General features: G+C 50.9%; 7 protein-coding genes across 7 annotated transcripts; 2 read left to right on the top strand and 5 right to left on the bottom strand.

Moving 5' to 3' along the window:
* Positions 1-18: 18 nt before the first annotated feature.
* On the bottom strand, positions 19-1,727 carry pigc (phosphatidylinositol N-acetylglucosaminyltransferase). Its single transcript, XM_073759110.1, has 2 exons — positions 1,317-1,727; positions 19-1,260 (listed from the first exon to the last, which is right to left on the bottom strand). The coding sequence occupies exons 1-2, from the start codon at positions 1,684-1,686 to the stop codon at positions 92-94; spliced, it is 1,539 nt and encodes a 512-aa protein (XP_073611398.1). The 5' UTR covers positions 1,687-1,727; the 3' UTR covers positions 19-91.
* A 314-nt stretch (positions 1,728-2,041) lies between these two features.
* Positions 2,042-2,779, bottom strand: BDV17DRAFT_295333 (uncharacterized protein; the record flags this gene model as incomplete). Its single annotated transcript, XM_073763041.1, has 1 exon — positions 2,042-2,779. The coding sequence occupies one exon, from the start codon at positions 2,777-2,779 to the stop codon at positions 2,042-2,044; it is 738 nt and encodes a 245-aa protein (XP_073611397.1).
* Positions 2,780-3,540: 761 nt separating this feature from the next.
* On the bottom strand, positions 3,541-5,655 carry BDV17DRAFT_274310 (pantothenate kinase). Its single transcript, XM_073759109.1, has 4 exons — positions 5,201-5,655; positions 4,794-5,076; positions 4,233-4,728; positions 3,541-4,182 (listed from the first exon to the last, which is right to left on the bottom strand). The coding sequence occupies exons 1-4, from the start codon at positions 5,411-5,413 to the stop codon at positions 3,915-3,917; spliced, it is 1,260 nt and encodes a 419-aa protein (XP_073611396.1). The 5' UTR covers positions 5,414-5,655; the 3' UTR covers positions 3,541-3,914.
* An 839-nt stretch (positions 5,656-6,494) lies between these two features.
* BDV17DRAFT_209211 (DEAD/DEAH box helicase) lies at positions 6,495-9,273 on the top strand. The gene is made up of 9 exons (XM_073755392.1): positions 6,495-7,196; positions 7,253-7,310; positions 7,371-7,506; positions 7,561-7,921; positions 7,971-8,050; positions 8,102-8,253; positions 8,315-8,508; positions 8,559-8,707; positions 8,770-9,273. Exons 1-9 carry the CDS (start codon positions 6,814-6,816, stop codon positions 9,054-9,056), a joined length of 1,800 nt encoding a protein of 599 aa, XP_073611395.1. The 5' UTR covers positions 6,495-6,813; the 3' UTR covers positions 9,057-9,273.
* Positions 9,274-9,497: 224 nt separating this feature from the next.
* Positions 9,498-11,285, top strand: BDV17DRAFT_300954 (polysaccharide deacetylase family protein; the record flags this gene model as incomplete). The annotated part of the gene is made up of 3 exons (XM_073764154.1): positions 9,498-10,381; positions 10,445-10,530; positions 10,591-11,285. 3 exons carry the CDS (start codon positions 9,498-9,500, stop codon positions 10,995-10,997), a joined length of 1,377 nt encoding a protein of 458 aa, XP_073611394.1. The 3' UTR covers positions 10,998-11,285.
* On the bottom strand, positions 10,816-12,965 carry BDV17DRAFT_208927 (glycosyltransferase family 31 protein). The gene is made up of 2 exons (XM_073755390.1): positions 11,618-12,965; positions 10,816-11,553 (listed from the first exon to the last, which is right to left on the bottom strand). Exons 1-2 carry the CDS (start codon positions 12,644-12,646, stop codon positions 11,236-11,238), a joined length of 1,347 nt encoding a protein of 448 aa, XP_073611393.1. The 5' UTR covers positions 12,647-12,965; the 3' UTR covers positions 10,816-11,235.
* Positions 12,966-13,730: 765 nt separating this feature from the next.
* On the bottom strand, positions 13,731-17,028 carry BDV17DRAFT_284618 (glycoside hydrolase family 55 protein; the record flags this gene model as incomplete). The annotated part of the gene is made up of 10 exons (XM_073760564.1): positions 13,731-14,312; positions 14,371-14,404; positions 14,484-14,664; positions 14,723-14,877; positions 14,930-15,122; positions 15,179-15,718; positions 15,783-15,848; positions 15,894-16,173; positions 16,249-16,431; positions 16,528-17,028. 10 exons carry the CDS (start codon positions 17,026-17,028, stop codon positions 13,731-13,733), a joined length of 2,715 nt encoding a protein of 904 aa, XP_073611392.1.
* Positions 17,029-17,800: the final 772 nt, after the last annotated feature.

Below are 17,800 nucleotides of genomic sequence, written 5' to 3'. Positions count from 1 at the left end.
CATTTATAGAGAGGCAACTTGTCTTGAAAAATCATTATACGAATATTCATCATTTAAGAATAACGAAACGAACGGGTATCACATGCAGTACTCAGTCCCAATGCCGCCGGATAATCGGCCGCGCAGGGTCCCACGGCCCAGAGACAACATTCTTATACTTCTGGAGACTAATAAGCCACCAGCTACATCCGCCCATTGCCAGTGCCGTTAGAATACTGCCCAAGAAGGACCCGATTATCGCACCCATCCATCCACCTCGTAGTGTAACCCCGACCGCTCCACCGGCGAACATGACGAGGGTGAGAGTTAACGAGATGTGTCCTGTCCAGGAAATATGGCGCAGTTGACGCCGGAATATAGGGAATAAGCCGAATACTTCGATGGAGAAGAGCATCAGACTGAACACGTGGGTTGTAGACGGAAGACGAGATGCAAGCACCGTTGATGCCATGACGGCCGCGTTCGTGGATAGAGATGCAGGGAACTTTGTGGCGCCCGCGCCCTCGCCGCTCCCATAATCGAAGGAGAAGATGTTCATTATCAAGAGCCAGCAGCTCATCGCCCAGATAGAGTCGCTAGCAGTCGATTTGGTGAGTGACTTTAGGATTGGGCTCAGCCCGAGTAATGAGAAGTATATCAGGAAAGCCGATTTCACGGTGGAAAGTCGCTGCCGGTTCCGCGAAAGGAATGATTGAGCCTGCCAGCTTTGAGAATGAGACGGTCCAACCAAGCCACTCATACCATTCGTGTAGCCCGGAGAAGGTGAACCCGGAGGAGGCGAGCCCGGTTCTTGCGCCGTGAATGAATCAGCACTAAGCCCCGTACTATGCCGCCTGAGAGGTCCTGGTTCATTTTGCGTGATACCTAGTCCAAGCCCATGGGCTTGGTTTTCCTTCTGTCCATTCGCTTTCTGGTTTGGTGCATTGCCAGAACTTGTCATGGAACTCGAGCTCGAACCGTCATCCCCTTCCATCGCATGTTCAGTAGCCCTCCGGCTCTCTGCATGTTCCGTAAACGCCCACCAGTCCCAGAGTATCCAGCCAACTGCAGTTCCAGCGCTGCCCCAGCAAACAACCGAGACGGGGCTCATCCGGCCTTGAACAATACCAACGAAGCAACAGACAAAGATGACCACGGAGCAGACGTGTTGTACAATGACCGTAGAGTCAGCAACTAATGGCCAGAAATCGTAAGGGCGCACGCGGGGATTCCGTTGTAAGTGGTCGAGGAAGGTCTCGGTATCGGTGTAATTGTCCGGATCTATTCCCCAGGTTAGCTCACGCGATGTCGAGACATCCTTCTAGCAAGTTGCGTACATGATTGTTTAACCCAAAGCAACTTCTTCCAAGCACCCTTTCGTTTCTTCCGCAGGCCTGTTCCTCGTAGTTTCCGGTTCTCCTTTCGGGCAACAGCTCCCGGTACCGCGGGCGGGGGTCGCAAGGCCGCAACAGAGGCCGCGGTAGCCGTATCACCTGAGGGCCGAATTGGGTCATCATAGTTTGAGCTACCGGGTCGGCTCCGGAGCAGGGTCGGCGAGTAGTATGCGTCCTCAGGGGCGAGGCGATTGGGATCGGGGAGGGTGCGTTGCTCCGCGGATGGATGTTTTAACCCGCCTGTGCGGTTCGGATGGGTCTCGACAGGAACTGGAGGAGGAACTGGCGGCGGCGAATCAGGCAGAGAAGGCATCGAGTCAGCCTTATTGTTATGCGCGAAGCATGGTTGTTGACTGAAGACGGAAGCAACTCGGCCAGAACACAGAGATGGAGAGCGGCCGGAAATAAACTTGTCACTAAAACCGGGTGCTGTCCGTACAAGGTTTAGCGCCTTCCGGTTCTGGCATGGTGTTGACATCTTATCGCCATCAAGATCACAGCTTGGCTTTATAGTTCTACTCCGGTCCATATATTACAAGTGATACCTGAATCATGGTTCTTTTTAATGAATCTTCCTAGAGACTTTATTGAACAAGTCCTACCTCAATGGTCAAGGGCTTTCTTAACTCCGTCTCAACGGTTTGAGCTTTCCGTACAAGCAGACTGTATTATTCCCCCTCATTCCCTGCGAAGAGATAATGTTGCTCTGGTCGTGTGGCGAGTTGGCAGGTTAGGGCATCCACCTTTGCATCGCGATCAAATATCTTGTATAACGCACGCGCCTTTTCGAACAGCGCCTTGCTCGTTTTACATTCTTCCAGAGGAGAATCACGGGCATGTTGTACAGTGAACCTGAAGAAAGTCAACTTGAACACCAGCTCTGGGCCTCGACTTAAATCTGGAGTAGCCAGATTGCTGCCACTGCCCTTTTGTTGAAGCTGCCTGTGTGAAGCTCCCGTCCGCGTGTTCTCGTTGTCCTCCTCATCCGACTCGTCCTCAGTGTCTTCATCGCCATCTGAACTGTCTGTGTCCTCTGAACTAGAATGCGCATTATCATTGGCCTCTGCTTGGTGTCTCTTGGTCTGACGCGTGTCAACGGATCGCCGAGGTGCCGTCCGCTTTTGTGACGATGATCGAGTCGATGGTAACGACCCCTGCGTTGTGGGTGCCTGCTGCACAGGTCGCACCGATTTGAGCCGCTTATCTAGCTCAGTCCAAGCCTCAGGCTGGAAACTAATATCACCCGGCCGATCGGCAAAGCGACGAATGATGCAAGGCTCCGGCTCAAGTCCTCCTTTCCAGCCTAACCAAGCCCTCATATACGTGCCGTATTTTCTAGCATAAGTGAAAAAAGCTGCAGACCAATCTGTCGGTGCCGTCCGGGAATCGAGCAGCGGCAACCCCATAAGCGACGGGGGTCTTTATATTAAAAAGCGTCAGCGACACCTCTCGTCCCTGTCGATCGAACGCTTTCGATGGCCGCAAGCCATTTGACGGATTGTAGGTGTATTTGCAAGCAGGTACTTTAACTCCTTCCTTGTTGTGCCACGTTTCTAACGCTTCCTTGAGCTCAACAGGGAGCTCTACTCGTCGTCCATTTAGATTCGGCAGTAACGGTATACTTGGGTCGTGATCGGTCTGGAGCTGGTGGTCGGTCTGGAACCTCGGGGCGCGTTTCGTGTAAGAGACGTCTAACTGTTGACAAGGGCGCATTCGATTCGGCTGAAGCTTCACGTTCTCGCTTGATTGTGCGATCAGCCGGGGTTGCACCAGTAGGATCTACGTTGAAATGAGGCACAGGTTAGCGGAGACGCGAGCACGGAGCAACAGACGCGTTGGAGATAGTTATCTACTTGCTTGTTGCCATTATTTACCTTCCACAGGGCGGGCGCTTTTCCGGTAGGATTGCGGCGGTAACGTGTTTCTGGAAAGAATGGACTACAAGTCAATGGGCAACTGCATGATGAACAAACTGAGAAGAGCTCATGAATTCGGGGAGGCAAAATATTCTCGAGCACTGAGCACTGCAGTCTAATCGCCCCTTATCAGTCTGCAGTCTTGGCGGGCCGAAAGTCTGGAACGCGCCCTCGACCAGTCACATCTACATCGTCTGTTCAGCAAATTTGTGATCTAGATGAAAGATGCGTCTCAGCACGGAGTCGGCTGCTTTCTATATGCAAATGTATGATTGTTACCCTCTCTATCCCTGATAATTGTAGAATGGTACAAGCCGAAAGATTTTTGCAGGTTCATGTACAGAATCTGCCAACAATGGCATCGGCGTCATGCAAACAAAACCTGGAAGCCCAGCAAAAGTAAAAGACCCAAAAACATTACCATGCACCCTTGTGTATGAAAATGCACGCTCGCCGGAATATGTCGTGTGTAATCTGACCCGCAGAATGACAATCGTATCCGGCAAACATAAGAATGAGGGAGACCAAGATGCATAAAACGTCAAGATGATCACGGGTATCAAACGCTCAAAGTGGTTTGGAGGCGGACGATGGATGATGCCGCCTACCTCCTGGGTGGCTATATTTAGTTCCCATTGGCAACCGTGTGCTCGTCAATGCTGTTTCTGCGACCCCAGTTGACTGGTTTCCGGCGTAGGAATGCGCCGACTGAGCCGATGTAGCCCTCATGACGCAGGAAGTACGCTTGCTTCTCGCCTTTAGACCAGAAACGAATAGCATATGATAATGTGTTCATCGTCTGTCGGTGTCCTCGAATGAACGAGCCACCAAAGTAGATATGTTTGACTTGGTGTTTCTCAGATTGCAAGTATGCGATTTGTCCGATATTGTTACTGGTATTGTCAGTCACGTCATTATGTACCAACTCGCAAATGATTCATACCTTATGGCATATAGGAGGCTTCGGCTCATGTCTTCATGTTTGAAAATCAGGTCGTCGTCAGCTCGGCCGGCTCCGTTCTGCTGTAACTCTTGCTTCATCTCATCCCGCTCATTCTGTAATCGAAAGACCTTGCCAAATGTGCTGGCGATAGCTGTGCTTTTGAGGCCAATTTTGCCGTAATCCATTCCATATATGTCGCCTACCAGCATATCCACGCCGCTGTTGTCCCCTCGGTCCGCCATTGCTAGCATATCGTCAAAGGTCCTGGCGCCTGTCAACAACGACATGATGCCCCAAAACGTTCCACCACCCAAGTGTGTTCCGCCAACCCGTTGAAATTGTTTTGGCCCCGAAACTTTGATCATTGATACACCGGATCCGATGTTCACTAGGAGGTACGGGTACACATCCGGTCGGGCCTCGGCAAACTGCATCGGCTCCGTCTCGCTATACGTAAAAATTTCGTTCGGAATCTCGGTGATGAAAAAGTCAAGACCTAAGCAAAGCCAGATTAGCTGTTTGGTACTTTTCCTTGCTTGTAGCGGGGAGTCCGAGTCGTACCTGTAATAAGGCACTCCATCTCATCCTCCCTCATAATGTCCACATTCAATGTCTCCTTGAGTTTGTCGTAATACTTGTAAGCCCCTCCGCCAGTAGCCACGACACAAAGTTCGTCTCTAGACGTCCCATTGAGAGACTCGTGCTCCTCTTTTAGTTGTTTGATGAAATCCAGGCAAAGGTTTATCCGGTCGGTCTCGAAATTGATAAAGTTCAACCGCCCGCCATTGTCCGGTGAGTCCAGCTCGCGTGTAAAGTAGACCAGTTTTGCCAAAGAACCGCCGATCTACGTAGAATCAAAGTCAGTTGTCAGTTACACAGCGCGCTGCGTTGACGATGCGCCAAAAGTGCGATTGCGGGGAGAGCGCAACGTGCGGGGAACCACGAGAGGCAAGAAAAAGGGATCTCACATCGACGGCAACATGGCTCACCACACCCGTATGGTGAGGCAGGCGGATGTCCTGGCCTTCGTAATGAACACCCTCAGCCCTTACAGGACTCTTCGACCGTGGGTCATCGTCGACGATAAATGCGCCCTTGACGTTAATCTTGACGGTTCCTGGGTTGGTGATGGCTTGCTCGAGCCGAGGGGTTCGGGCGGGAATGGGATCCGTAGTGGACATGATGCTGTCGCAACAGGTCTGTAGTAGAGCTTGACGAAGAATTGGCGTCAAAGAGCAATTGATTCACATGCAAAGCAGAAAAGGGCTTATGAATTCAGGAGCTGATGGTTCTTTTCCATGTCGACGTCGGCGGTATGGAGGATCCCGTGATGGCCGGTACGGCGTATATCTCCTTCTGCCCGGAATTTGTTGAGAGCTTGGGTGGAACCAGACTGGAAGGCCGAGGATAAGCTGTCGTCTAATCAGTGAGCGGCATTCTTCTTCATACTTGCAAGAGTAGTCGATCGAGCTCCTCGGTGACATTCCCAGCTTACTGACGGCTTTTCTTTGAGCGAAGGATCAGGTCGCCGCTCAGAAAGATGAAGATGACGTCTGCTAATTGTGAGGTTTGTGCTGTCCTCAGGCACCGACTCTGGTGCGATTCCGCGTCCAACTGCAGAGACGTTCAACTGAATATATATAAATGAAACTAGAAACCGTCGCCAATGCGATGGAGTCAGGCTGTCGTTCAGATGAGGAATCATATTGCGTTTCATCCTCCAATCAGTCAAGCTCTTCCTAACAGGAGTGGGCTTTCCAAGCTCACCTGTCTGCCGAGCTGGTTGCAGGAGTATATCTGTATGAGGATGGCAGGGCAACAACGGCGGCGCGACAACCAGTCGCTAGAGCCTGATTTATGTGATGATGAACTGTGAATAAGGGAAGTCGAGAAGCATCTCCATGAACCTCAGGTTCTCTGATGTCTCATTCTGGCCTTGAAACTCGTATGTAGCTGGCTGGTTCTACTCAACAAACGCAGATACGCAAGTATCCGAATACAAGAGCAAGAAACGAGGTAAGCGTCATTGACTGCCACCTCAACCGCCGAGTTTCTCCCTTTTCGAGGTCATCTTGCCTTTTCCTGGAGACCATCCTATCAATAGCTGGTCCTGAGCTGACTGTTGCCTCAAAGCAAGCCTCACTTTGCCTTCATATCAACAGAAACTATCGAAGTTGTATAGTCTCATTTCCGGTAGAATTGTTCGATACCTAAAGTTCAATTGATGTGTCCGTTTCATCTTATCACTACTACTCTGTCACTTGAATTACGCTCAGGGAGGTTGGTTGTTGTGTTTGTCACTGCGTTCAAAACGTGCTCATCATCTGAGACCTGTCATGCGTGGTGAAGACACTCCTTCTGCTTTCATCGCCCTCTTGTGTTGTGTTGCCCCCCTCCCTTTCATTTCCTTTCTTTCCTTTCCCACCCTCATCTCATTTCTTCTCGACACCCACCCATCATCAGACAGAAGTAAGTAACCCTTCTTTTCACCCCCATTCTCTGATCTGAGTCTCCCCCACTCCCATCCTCCAGCTTTTATCTGACAGTTGTCTCAACACCCGGGTTCACTCTTCCCATCATCATGGGTGACAATTTCGACGTGGCCTCAGTGAGAGACGCCCTCGCAGATGTCACAAACGCCCAATCTGCCAAAAATGCTGAAGCCTCAGCGATTGCTCGCGAGAAGGGATGGGTAGCCCCAGAAGACTACAACTACGATAAGTACATCCACTCTACTCAGGACAAACCCGATGAGCCTGTAGAGTTCGGTGCCAATGGTGCCAATGGCGAGAGCGTCTCGAATGGCGAGAATCTGCTCGGGGAGCCCGTTCCACAGTGGGCAGCAAATGCTGCCAAATACGAATGGAACGACGAATACGGAGATGTTGGCCCCCAAAATCCTCGCCTGGAGGAACAGCTCTTCCGCAGTGAGTTCATCAACAGGACTGGTCTCAAGATCAGCAAGTAAGTACACTGTTCATCTCATTCGATCTCCATGACAGGTACTGACTGAATGTTAGCTTGCGGAACATCGAGGTCATTGCTGAGAGTCACGAACGACCCAACCCCATCAAGAACGTAAGTTGATGAACTCATCGCACGACGCATTCATCACTTTTTAGTTAACACTTCATCAAGTTCGACGATGCAGGACTGCATCCCATCGTCCGTCAGAATATCCGCCTTTGTGGCTACGATTTCCCCACACCCATTCAAGCCTACGCCATACCAGCGGTCATGACATCTCACGATCTGATTGCAATCGCACAGACTGGTATGTTGTTCCCGTTGGAAGTTTATGCACATGTGTTCATGCTAATTTGAGCAGGATCGGGCAAAACTGCTGCTTTCCTGATCCCCGTCCTTTCTCATCTCATGGGGAAGGCAAAGAAGCTTGCTGCACCTCGTCCCAACTTGGCGGCAGGCTTTAATCCTGAGACTGATTCTGTACGGGCAGAGCCACTCGTGCTGATTGTAGCCCCGACTCGCGAGCTGGCAACTCAGATCTTCGACGAAGCACGCCGCCTGTGCTATCGCTCGATGCTGCGTCCTTGTGTTGTGTACGGCGGCGCCCCTGTGCGTGATCAGCGAGACGAGTTACAAAAGGGTTGCGATATTCTCATCGGAACCCCGGGCAGACTCCTCGATTTCATGGACAAGCCTCACGTCCTGTCCCTCCGTCGTGTCAAGTATGATGTCCATTCATCGTGTTTCTATCTCAGCTAACACAACGCTTAGGTACACAGTCATTGACGAAGCTGACGAGCTGTTGCAGTCTGACTGGGAGTCGGTTTTCAACAAGATCATGTCTGGAGGAGGTATGACCCTGGTTCCCTTCTCAAATACAAGGTTCCTACTAACGAACGCAGATGTGAATGAAGATGCTGACCATCGTTACATGATGTTCTCGGCTACTTTCAACAGGGACTGTCGCGAGCTTGCTCGCAAGTTCCTTGCTGATGACCACGTTCGCGTCCGCATTGGTCGTCCTGGAAGCACGCACTTGAATGTTGACCAGAACGTATGTCTCATGAGTGAAGGTAAGTCACATGGCAGTCTGCTAATCGTCTTGTTCGCCCTAGATTGTCTACGCGGAGCCCCATCTGAAGAAGCAGTGCCTTTACGACCTGCTCCTCGCCATGCCTCCTTCCCGCACTCTGGTCTTCGTCAACTCCAAGGCACAAGCTGACTTGATTGATGACTACTTGTACAACCTTGGAATGCCAAGCACCTCGATTCATGCAGACCGCACACAGCGAGAGCGTGAAGATGCACTGTAAGTCCTTATCAGCACCCCCTCCAGGACATATATACTCATGTATTTAGGCGTTCGTTCCGCACAGCCAGAACTCCGATCTTGATCGCGACCGGTGTCTCTGCCCGTGGTCTCGATATCAAGAACGTCATGCACGTCATAAACTTCGATCTTCCTAGTGCTATGCACGGTGGGATCACCGAGTATATTCACCGCATCGGTAAGTAACCCTAACCTGTCCATCTTTTCTCTCGCTCGCCAGTTTAGCCTAACACCTGCCAGGGCGCACCGCTCGTATCGGAAATGAGGGACTTGCGACTTCGTTCTACAGCAATAAAGACTCCGACATTGCCCCCGATCTCGTCAAGATCTTGATTGAGAGTAAGCAAAAGGTGCCTGACTTCCTTGTCGAGTTCAAGCCTGAAGGTGAAGTTGTTAACTTCCACGACGACACGGATGACGAGGGCAACGATGCGGACAGTGCCAACGGAGACTCCGGCGCCTGGGGTCACTTTCAGGTTGGCTCTACTGGAGATGCCGCGCCTGACGCTTCCGCCGATTGGGAATGATTTGTCTCTTGATATATTCAGTTCCACTGTTGATATCAGGACCATGGATTCATATTGCGCATTGTTCTTCTGTTCAGTGAGCTGGTTTTCTTTTTTCGGGAATACGCTGCAACTTTCATATTTGTCGCTTTTATTTCTCATTCTAACAGCTCATTGTTCAAGCTCAATGTCCTTCAATCCGACTTGAAGTTGTATCTAGTAATCTAATCTGTGTTTTGTCTTCAAATAGCGAGTTGCCGTAACGTAGCTTCCTTGAAGGTCAAAGAAAGCCTCAGCAATGTTCCTTCCTGTTCCGACAGGTGAGACCTCCCGTCCTCAGTTTGACGGCTTGGATCACCTCCCAGTGAGCATTCCTTGTCCCTTCCAGGCGCCAGACTTTATTTACAACATATCGCTAGTCTCTATCTTCACGAGTTCCGAGACTCACTTGCGGCTGCCACGATGAGACCCATACTATCATTCTGCCGAGTGGTCCTGGCATTCAGCCCGTTCCTTTTCACGTCTGCAGTTCAACTTCTCCCTCCGCCACCCATCCCCGTGAATTTCACCGCTGCATTCATTCACAACCATACAGTTCCTCATCAGCATCCCAAGAATAGAACCTCTGCTCTGGTTATTGACAGCTTCATCGATCCAGAAAGAAACGATCACGGGTTCTGGCACGGTCCCAGCACTTACCTGGCCAGTGAGCCTGGCAGCGGCTATGTGCGCCTCTTTCCATCAGATCCGGATCAGAATTATCATACGGAGCTCGGCCCGGCAACGTGCTTCGATATGCGGCCTTATAAGGACATGTACCTCCACATAGTTTTCTCGGGATCTACGAAGTTCAGCATCTCGCTGAACCAGCACAACGAAAAGTGCGACTCTCGCCGAAGCCCTTTTCTCGAGACGTGGGACAGCGTCGAAACCGAGCGGTACGCAAGGGGAAACGACATATACGTGCCTCTAAATCACTTCAACATCAATCAGTCTCGGACAGTATCGATTTCATTTCACGGGTTCTTCTCTCCAGAAACATTGACGCTCTACAAGGTCGAAATCGTCCCGGAGCTCCCTTGGGGCTTCTACGTGCCTCCCAAACTCGAAACAGGGAAGTTGTTCCTTCACTGCACAAAGCCAAACTCATTTGCGTTTGGTATCGATGATGGGTTGCCGCATCTGGTGCATGATGTCATGAAGATCTTGGAAGAGGAGGACATCTTGGTCACCTTTTTTGTTGTTGGCGCCGGACTTCGAGATAAAGAAGCAAACTTCTCTCAAGTGTACAAGGAGATGTTGAAAAGAGGCCACCAGATCGCTCTACATTCAGATACGCATCAACAGTGAGTTTCGTTCCAACAACGAAAGTCTAGCCTAGGGCAAGGGAGTTCCTGACATCTAGAAAGGATAGAAGCCCTCGATACCGTCAAGGCGATTGATGAAGAGATTGTCCATAACATAGAGACCTTTCAGAGGATCCTTGGCATTAAATGTGGGTATTTCGAAACCATTTCCTTCAAGTCTTCAGGAACATAGCCACTGACTCCAGCAGCCCGCTACTTCCGACCCCCATATGGCACTGTTGGTGCAAGGACCCGGCAGCGGCTGGCAGCGTACGTGGAAGACCCTCATGTGATCAACTGGAGTGTCGATGTAGAGGACTGGTTGTGGGCAGAAAGCAAAACACCGGAGCGACAACGTGATGCATTTTTCCGGGACGTGGGACGAGGAGGCAACTTGGTTGTCATGCATTATCTGAGCCCAACAACAGTGGAATACTTCCGAGAATTTATACGCTTTGTCAAGGGTCTCGACATGGATATCATGCGGGTGGATCAGTGCGTGCAGGATCCAGACAGTCCTCCATGGAACCCAGCACGAAACCGCGATCCGGCGCGTGGGCGATACAGGGTTCAGTCAAACAGGGCACCCGAGGAAAAAGCGGGCAAAACAGGGTGAGACTACTTTAATCGAGAGAAGAAGCTGGAGGGAATGATTTGGTTCTTTTTGGACGCTTTGACATGAATTATTCCATGAGGATAAAAAACACAATCACTAACCAACGCCGAGCTGTATAACCAATCCTTAGCACCCAAATGGTTAGATCAGATGTGTCTATAAGTACAAAAGAAAAGAGAGTTTGGCGCTTTTGTAGTGTCCAAAGTATTTCGTCCGGCGAAAAGAATCGAAAATCAGATCATACCCCAAAGTCAGGTCGAGGACATTTCGGTGCCTTGTCGACCATCTTCTCTATTTTGTTGATGACCCATCCAGAACGGACACTCAGGTTCTTGGACCCGAGTCGAGGGGTCGCGCCGGTATAGCATTTTCCATCACGCATAACAAACTGCACACAATCGGCAGTTTCCTCACAATAGGACTGACATTCCTGGAACGTAATGAGCGACAGCTGCTCCTTGTCGCTAAGGTTATCCCAGTTATCTCGAACGCTGGAGAGTTCGGGGAAGATGAGCTCCTTGAACACGTCGCTATGCAGAAGAATCGGTCTTGAGCCCTGTACAGAAAAACGACGATTAGCACCTTGCATGGCGAAGAATGCCAGGGTTGAGATAAAATACCTTAGCAAGCCTCTTCTGCTCAAAATCATACAAAAACCTCACATCACTCGGCGAGAGATGATGGAACGCCACAGCGGGGAAACACCACGGTTTGCGGTAGAATGTCGTCGTGAACTCGTCCAGCTCCCCGATATTCGTGTTCTGCAGGATCGGCCAGGAGAACGATAACTGCACCCCAACGTTCGAGAGGACCTTGCCGAGGACGCAGTCGCCCGCCCAGTGCTGGTCCGTGTACTCGTGCAGCTCGTCCGCGCGCTCGGTATATTCGGTTGCCGCGAGTTTCATTGCCGGGTTCGAGAGCACAAAGCCCGAGCCGCCGTGGGCGAAAATGACGTCTGCGATTTGTGTCTCCGTGCCGATGTAGTGCGGTTTACTAGCGTCGAAGTGCGAGAGCCAGGCGAGGAGCGTCGGCCATGAGAAATAAGTGTCTGCCTCCATGAAGACGAACCACTTCGCGTCCTTTTTGTGCTCGTATGCCTCCTTTACTATCGGGAGGAACTTCCACTTGTCTAGCTTCCAGCCGGGATTATTCGGTTTCCCGATGGCGGAATTGGCCTCGTCAGCGAAATCATGGTCCTCGAGGCCCTCGCGGCCGCGCTTGGTAAGGCGGTTGTAGATTTGGAAATCGGGGACATTTTGCTTGACGAGCGGGTCGACGTTGCGGAATGCGTCGTGGATCTGGACGTCGCTGATTTTCTCCTCAAAGTCGGAGTAGATGATGTAGTTGGGGATGCAGCGGAGGGTTGTCTGGAAATGCACGGGCACTTTCTCGAGGGCTTCCGTGACGCCCGTTTTCATGATCACGAGGACGTCCTCGATGCCCGGGAGCGGTGGGCATGTTGGCTTTTGTGAGACCTGGCTGGAGCTGGGGTGTGCACTGTTGTGGGCGGCGGGTGAGGAGGAGGAGGTGGTGGTGGTGGTGGCTGTGGACGGGAGGGAGGAACCGATTGTGAAGTGATAGACGAGGAAGAGGGAGAGGACGGTTGCGACGGCGGCGATGCGACGGCGGATGCCGCGGTGGGAGGTCATGCTTCTGTTGTTTCGTAGCGGCGGCGGCGGACTTGGTGCGAGACTAGATTATTGTGTATCGATCGAACTCCGAGAGGGGGCGTTCATCTTTCGTTCTCCTCGTGGCAAGCGCTCAGAAGGAAGGAGGAGGGCGCTTAAAGAGCGGCAGAGAGTCAGATAGGAGGAGAAAGGGGAGTTGGAGATCGACGTTGGTGGTTCTTTTTAAAGGAGAGAGTATGGAGGATCATCGGCCCACGCCTCACGACGAGGAGAGCCGTCGCAGATCGAGGAGCTTGCGATGACGCGTTTAGCCTGTTTCACAAGTAAAGAAAGCAGACGTCAGCGCCTGAAACTGGGCCCTTGTGGAGCTGGCGAACTGGAGATTTGGAAGCGAAGTGTAAGCCAAGAGCAGTGAACAGACAAAGGAGGAGCTTGCTGGTTATTATTCACTGCGAACTGTTCACTGCTCATCCCAGAGCAAATCCCGCGGCCCATTGTTCCTGGGCAGCAAGAATGTCGATCACGAAAGTCTGTCCATCTCAATTGTCCATCATTCCTGGCCAATTCCAGATTTGGGGAGAAATATGCACACGGGATCATGAGTGGGCCAGGCACTCAGCAGTCAGCATAAACCAGATTACTAAGGACATAAGCATAACTGACCAAAAATGACGGGTCACACTGGGCCGTGGTAAGCTGACAGACTTCCTACTCGTGCTTTAGAGTGCTAGGCCAACATGATGAGAGTAATATAAAGGCTTCTGGATATACAAAGCCCATGTACGTATTATCGAAGATGTCATATCTCATCGGACGGCATACGATACTAAGCAACGCCGAATTGATTCGAATATATATGAGACTCTCAAGGAGCAAGTTTGTTCCGAGCGGTTTCATGGTATCAGAAATTGAAACAAAACATGACATGTAATAAATCGCAGGATCCGGCAACAGTGTGACTGCTCGTCATAGCGAAATTGCGCTTATAATGATGGCTTAGACGCTGACCCAGCGATAGTTTTGTCTTGGAGCATCCCGCCTAGCCCTAAAACCCTCTCTGGGCTTGTGAGCCTCCAACACCCCAAGTACGACGGGACTCTGAATATCAACCTGCGATTGTCGGTGCACGCCCATGAGACGGAGCGTCAAAGATTGATATCTGGGCCCACGCAGGATGAGCCGTGATTGCAAGATTGTCGACAGACCGGATTCCCTCACCGTCAGATACCAAAATATACTCCGCCCCTATAGCAATGACATGTTGCAGACGAACGTTGTCATAATTGTTGCTGAAGCGCCATAAGACTTGTTGGCAAGCGTGGCGGTCGATGCAGTCTTGCGTATACGAACTGAACCAAGAGTATGTACCTGCACTGCCGATATTGATATTTTGGCTCTCCGTGATGATGACTGCCCAGGCTTCATCGCAGCCATTGAAATTTCCACTACTACAGCTATAAGCGGGGTCTGAGTCGTAAACTCCAACGGTGCTGCTAAACGGTGCTGGTGGCCTGGGATTCGGCTGGTAGTAAGGCGGCTCTGTCTGGATCATGGTCGTGAAGATATTCTGCGCGCGGTGGAAATTGTATTGATAGAATACGGCATGCTCTGAAGATGTCCCATAAAGCCAAGTAGCGAAGGTGCTTTCAACGAGCATCCCACGAGCAACGTATACACTTAACTGTGTCTAAGAACTAGTCAGTTAAACAGGGCTTGGCAGTGACAACTTCTTGGTAAACACAAACCAAATCATTGTAAGCGTCGTTGAGATCAGGATCACTAATTGAGGGGTTGCCAGTTAGCATATAGTAACCACATCAAAAATATGACGACTTAGGAAAACAAAATCATGACCTACTCAATCATGTGGTCAGCCACCCAGAGCCACATATTTTCGAAATACCCCGAAGCCCCCGAAGTAAGATGGAACATGAGGCTTGCTGCCTGGCAGGACGGCGGATTTGTACCAATTCGTAAAGCAGGACACTCTTGCGGCGTCAAAGCTGTCCCGGTAGCACCACCAATGCGAGCATGAACATCTAGATTGGACGACCGTTAGTATTGGTCTTAAGTCCTACGCAGTATTGCCTCACGTACCCCATAGTGCAGCGGCACCAGGGCTTGCTGCTCTAACATTCCACTGCATCAATACTGCTCCAGCCGTCGGCCCTTTCGTTGTCAGGATTAGGTCTTGCAGTTCCACAGTCCCCACGTCACCCTGATTGCCGACTTGAAGCATCACTCTCGGTTGGCTAATACCGTTGTCTTAGCAAGATCTGTCAGTGCTGGGTATGCACAACGTACTTTGGGTTAGAGAATCTGCTTCCAAAAGCCGCAAACTGTGACCAGGCTTCCCCATGAATTTTGGCGTCTTTCGGGATTATTACAGTATCAGTGAGAATATAAGTGCCGGCATCTACGAAAATTATCTTGTTGCCGCTGCCATATTCATTGAAAGCACGTTGAATGGCCGCGGTATCATCTGTTACACCATCGCCTGAATGGGTCAGTCAATCGAGGTAAAGAGCATGGGAGCATCTATCAAGAACCCACCCCTCGCACCGAGAGACTTGAGCTGGACAAAGTCACCAATGGGTCGGCTCGCATACTGGTTCTTCTCTCGCTCAAAATATGGGGCATTGTCCAACCCATCAATTCTGTTCCCCAGCAGTGATCCTTCTCGAGGATATGCCAAAGAAGTCCCAGAGGTCCATGACCGGCTACTGCCTCTATATGTAGGGCCGAGAACCCAATTGTTATAGTAGCCTGCTGCTAGGTATTGCATCCCAGCAGTATCAACGATAGGCCCGTCGATTCGAGTGTTGTCCAAGATCAGACCAGTAGTACCAGAACCGGGAGTTGCCGATGCGGGTGCTAAGATTATAGCGGTCTTCACGTCAGCAAATCTGGAGTCAATGAAGGCGACAGAACCTATATTGCCACCACCGCCATCATTGATCAGACGGAAACCGACATCAGCGCCTTGAATATGAAGAGTTTTCCAAACCCAGGCCCAGTCCCAGATGGTCTGCACGGCGGTTGCACAGCCGATAAAAGTCATTCGTTGGGCGCTAAACTGTTGATTCCCGCCATCTTTTAACCCATTAGCAACAGAGAAGCCGGTGTAGAATGAAGGATGTTAGGAATAAGTACTCACAAAAGCCGAAGTTACCACCACGAAAAGTGACATCGGACATAAACCCACCGCTGCCATTCTCTGAGACTGTATTGTGTCAGTAAAGACTACTATTTCTGAGGACGGACATACAGATCCCCTGCTGTGTGGTTCCTGTAGTAGCAATCAACTCTACATCCTGAAGACTGGATGCTTGTGCTATCTGGTAGTGAATCGCACAGACGTAAGCGTTCGGATCCGTGGAGGTGATATCGATGCGGAGATTACGGATTTGGCTGTAGAACCGCGCTGTGGTGACATAGTACTGGGCATCACCACCGTCAGGCCCAGTCCCGCCGATATACTGATTGGTCGAAAGCACACCGAGACCAACAAAGCTGCTTGCTGCCCTGATAGTTGGCCAGTCGTTTGCCTGAAGAAGTCAGCAAGTATATTGCTGAGGAGAGCTCTCACTTGCATCGCCAATGATTTGTGTCGCGAAGAGGACCTCGATTGTGCTGGAGACTAGGTAGGTCCCTGGAGGAAAATACACAATGGCGTTCTTCCTGGTTGAACCATTGCACCGTGCACCGCAGCGATTGCCATCATTGATCGCGGCCTGAATGGCGGCAGTAGAATCTGATGCGCCAGTTGGATCGGCATGGTAATCGTCAACGACATTTCGAAACACCTGTTCGAAGGTAAGAGGCTGTTTGCTGAAACGTGTGTTGGTGGTTGTGGTTGAGAGGATAAAACCACAGAACGAGGAAAGAAGGCACGTGCTCACCTTGTACTGCGGGTCGTCTCCCCAGGGTACCGTGCCTTGCCTTCGAATGTCCTTCATCCAGAATGTCCCCGCCGCTCGCTTGACGAGAGTAGGGGATCCGTTGGCAAGCTTGGCTGCCATATCCGCCTCTGCAACAACAGCTGCAGCCTGCGCAATCTCGTCCGTTATGTGCAGCAATGGGGGATGATCTTCCGTGATCCTCTCTGTGAAGTTACCGCCAGGCTTCGCATCACGAATGGGCTTGTCTAGGCGGGCTTTATTGAGCTTGGCCATTTTGGCGATGGAAGTTCGGACAATCTCTCGCGCTTCATCGATTTCCACATCGGTGGCATTTATCAACTGTGGCTGAAGATTTCTGGAATGCTCGTTCACAGAGACGGTCGAATGCAAATTTGTCTTCGGCAGGGTAATCAAGCCGTCGACAAATGGGACTGAGCTGGCAAGGGCCTGCATCAACGAGCAAGCTCCGAGGATGGCTATGAATTGGCAGCAGAGTATCATGGTGCTTGTGCTTGGTCCTCACTAAAGGGCGTTCTCAGTGACAAGAGCAAACCTTCGAGCACGGATGAGTTATTGGGAAGTAAGTAAGTGTACGACGTTAGTGCATTCCAAAATCTTCTCTGAGAGGACGTCACAGAAAATTACGCGTTGTAAAGTCTCACAGGTTGCGGATTGAGCACCTTCCCTTTTATGCGAATGCGGATCGAACCTTCCAAGTCAAGCATGAAGATCCAGGATAGGAGGAGATAGTATGAACCAGGATTGCGGTTACACGGGAGACCCTGATGGATGCCACACAATATTAATACCCTCGAAGCTCTTCGACACTACCAATTCCACGGCCGATTGATCCTAGACCGCGGAGAGAAGGCTCTTGGCGACCTTACACCGTCAGCTTCTACATAAGTCTAGTTTTCGTCTTAACTAGCACTTCACCATATTCACGACGAGACATTTTCTATCTTGGTTTGCGGACACCTAACACCTAGAGGTTCGCTGTTGCTCTCGACTATAAGGAGATGGCTGGCAGCCGAAGTATGCAAAGGTTTACGAGGACCGAGTTATGATGCGGCAAGACACAGACCCAGGCCCACCGTGTGATTTCAGGCAAAGCAAGAGGAGCTGCTATGTAACGCTGCTGGCATGACCCGTAGCTTCGAGTTCTACAAGGTCAGGCTTTACCTGTCACCAGACGCGGATCCCCGCCTTTCGGCGCTTTATCTGAAATAACTCCGACGGCGCCATGGTGCCTCTTCCGGTTGCCTTAGCTCTG

Source organism: Aspergillus undulatus (assembly GCF_047715775.1).
Source record: "Aspergillus undulatus strain CBS 261.88 unplaced genomic scaffold BDV17scaffold_66, whole genome shotgun sequence".
Lineage (NCBI taxonomy): Eukaryota > Fungi > Ascomycota > Eurotiomycetes > Eurotiales > Aspergillaceae > Aspergillus > Aspergillus undulatus.
Note: the sequence above shows the minus strand (reverse complement) of the source record. Positions and strands in the feature narration are given on the sequence as shown.

Bases quoted from the DNA above. Each gene is read 5' to 3' on its own strand.
- pigc (XM_073759110.1), bottom strand. From the start codon at position 1,686: ATGCCTTCTCTGCCTGATTCGCCGCCGCCAGTTCCTCCTCCAGTTCCT. The intron at 1,261-1,316 runs GTACGCAACTTG...CCTGGGGAATAG, and splicing joins GCTTTGGGTTAAACAATCAT to ATCCGGACAATTACACCGAT.
- BDV17DRAFT_274310 (XM_073759109.1), bottom strand. From the start codon at position 5,413: ATGTCCACTACGGATCCCATTCCCGCCCGAACCCCTCGGCTCGAGCAA. The intron at 4,729-4,793 runs GTACGACTCGGA...GGCTTTGCTTAG, and splicing joins GATGGAGTGCCTTATTACAG to GTCTTGACTTTTTCATCACC. The intron at 4,183-4,232 runs GTATGAATCATT...TGACAATACCAG, and splicing joins AGCCTCCTATATGCCATAAG to TAACAATATCGGACAAATCG.
- BDV17DRAFT_209211 (XM_073755392.1), top strand. From the start codon at position 6,814: ATGGGTGACAATTTCGACGTGGCCTCAGTGAGAGACGCCCTCGCAGAT. The intron at 8,254-8,314 runs GTATGTCTCATG...TGTTCGCCCTAG, and splicing joins ACTTGAATGTTGACCAGAAC to ATTGTCTACGCGGAGCCCCA. The intron at 8,708-8,769 runs GTAAGTAACCCT...AACACCTGCCAG, and splicing joins CGAGTATATTCACCGCATCG to GGCGCACCGCTCGTATCGGA.
- BDV17DRAFT_208927 (XM_073755390.1), bottom strand. From the start codon at position 12,646: ATGACCTCCCACCGCGGCATCCGCCGTCGCATCGCCGCCGTCGCAACC. The intron at 11,554-11,617 runs GTATTTTATCTC...TTTTCTGTACAG, and splicing joins AGCAGAAGAGGCTTGCTAAG to GGCTCAAGACCGATTCTTCT.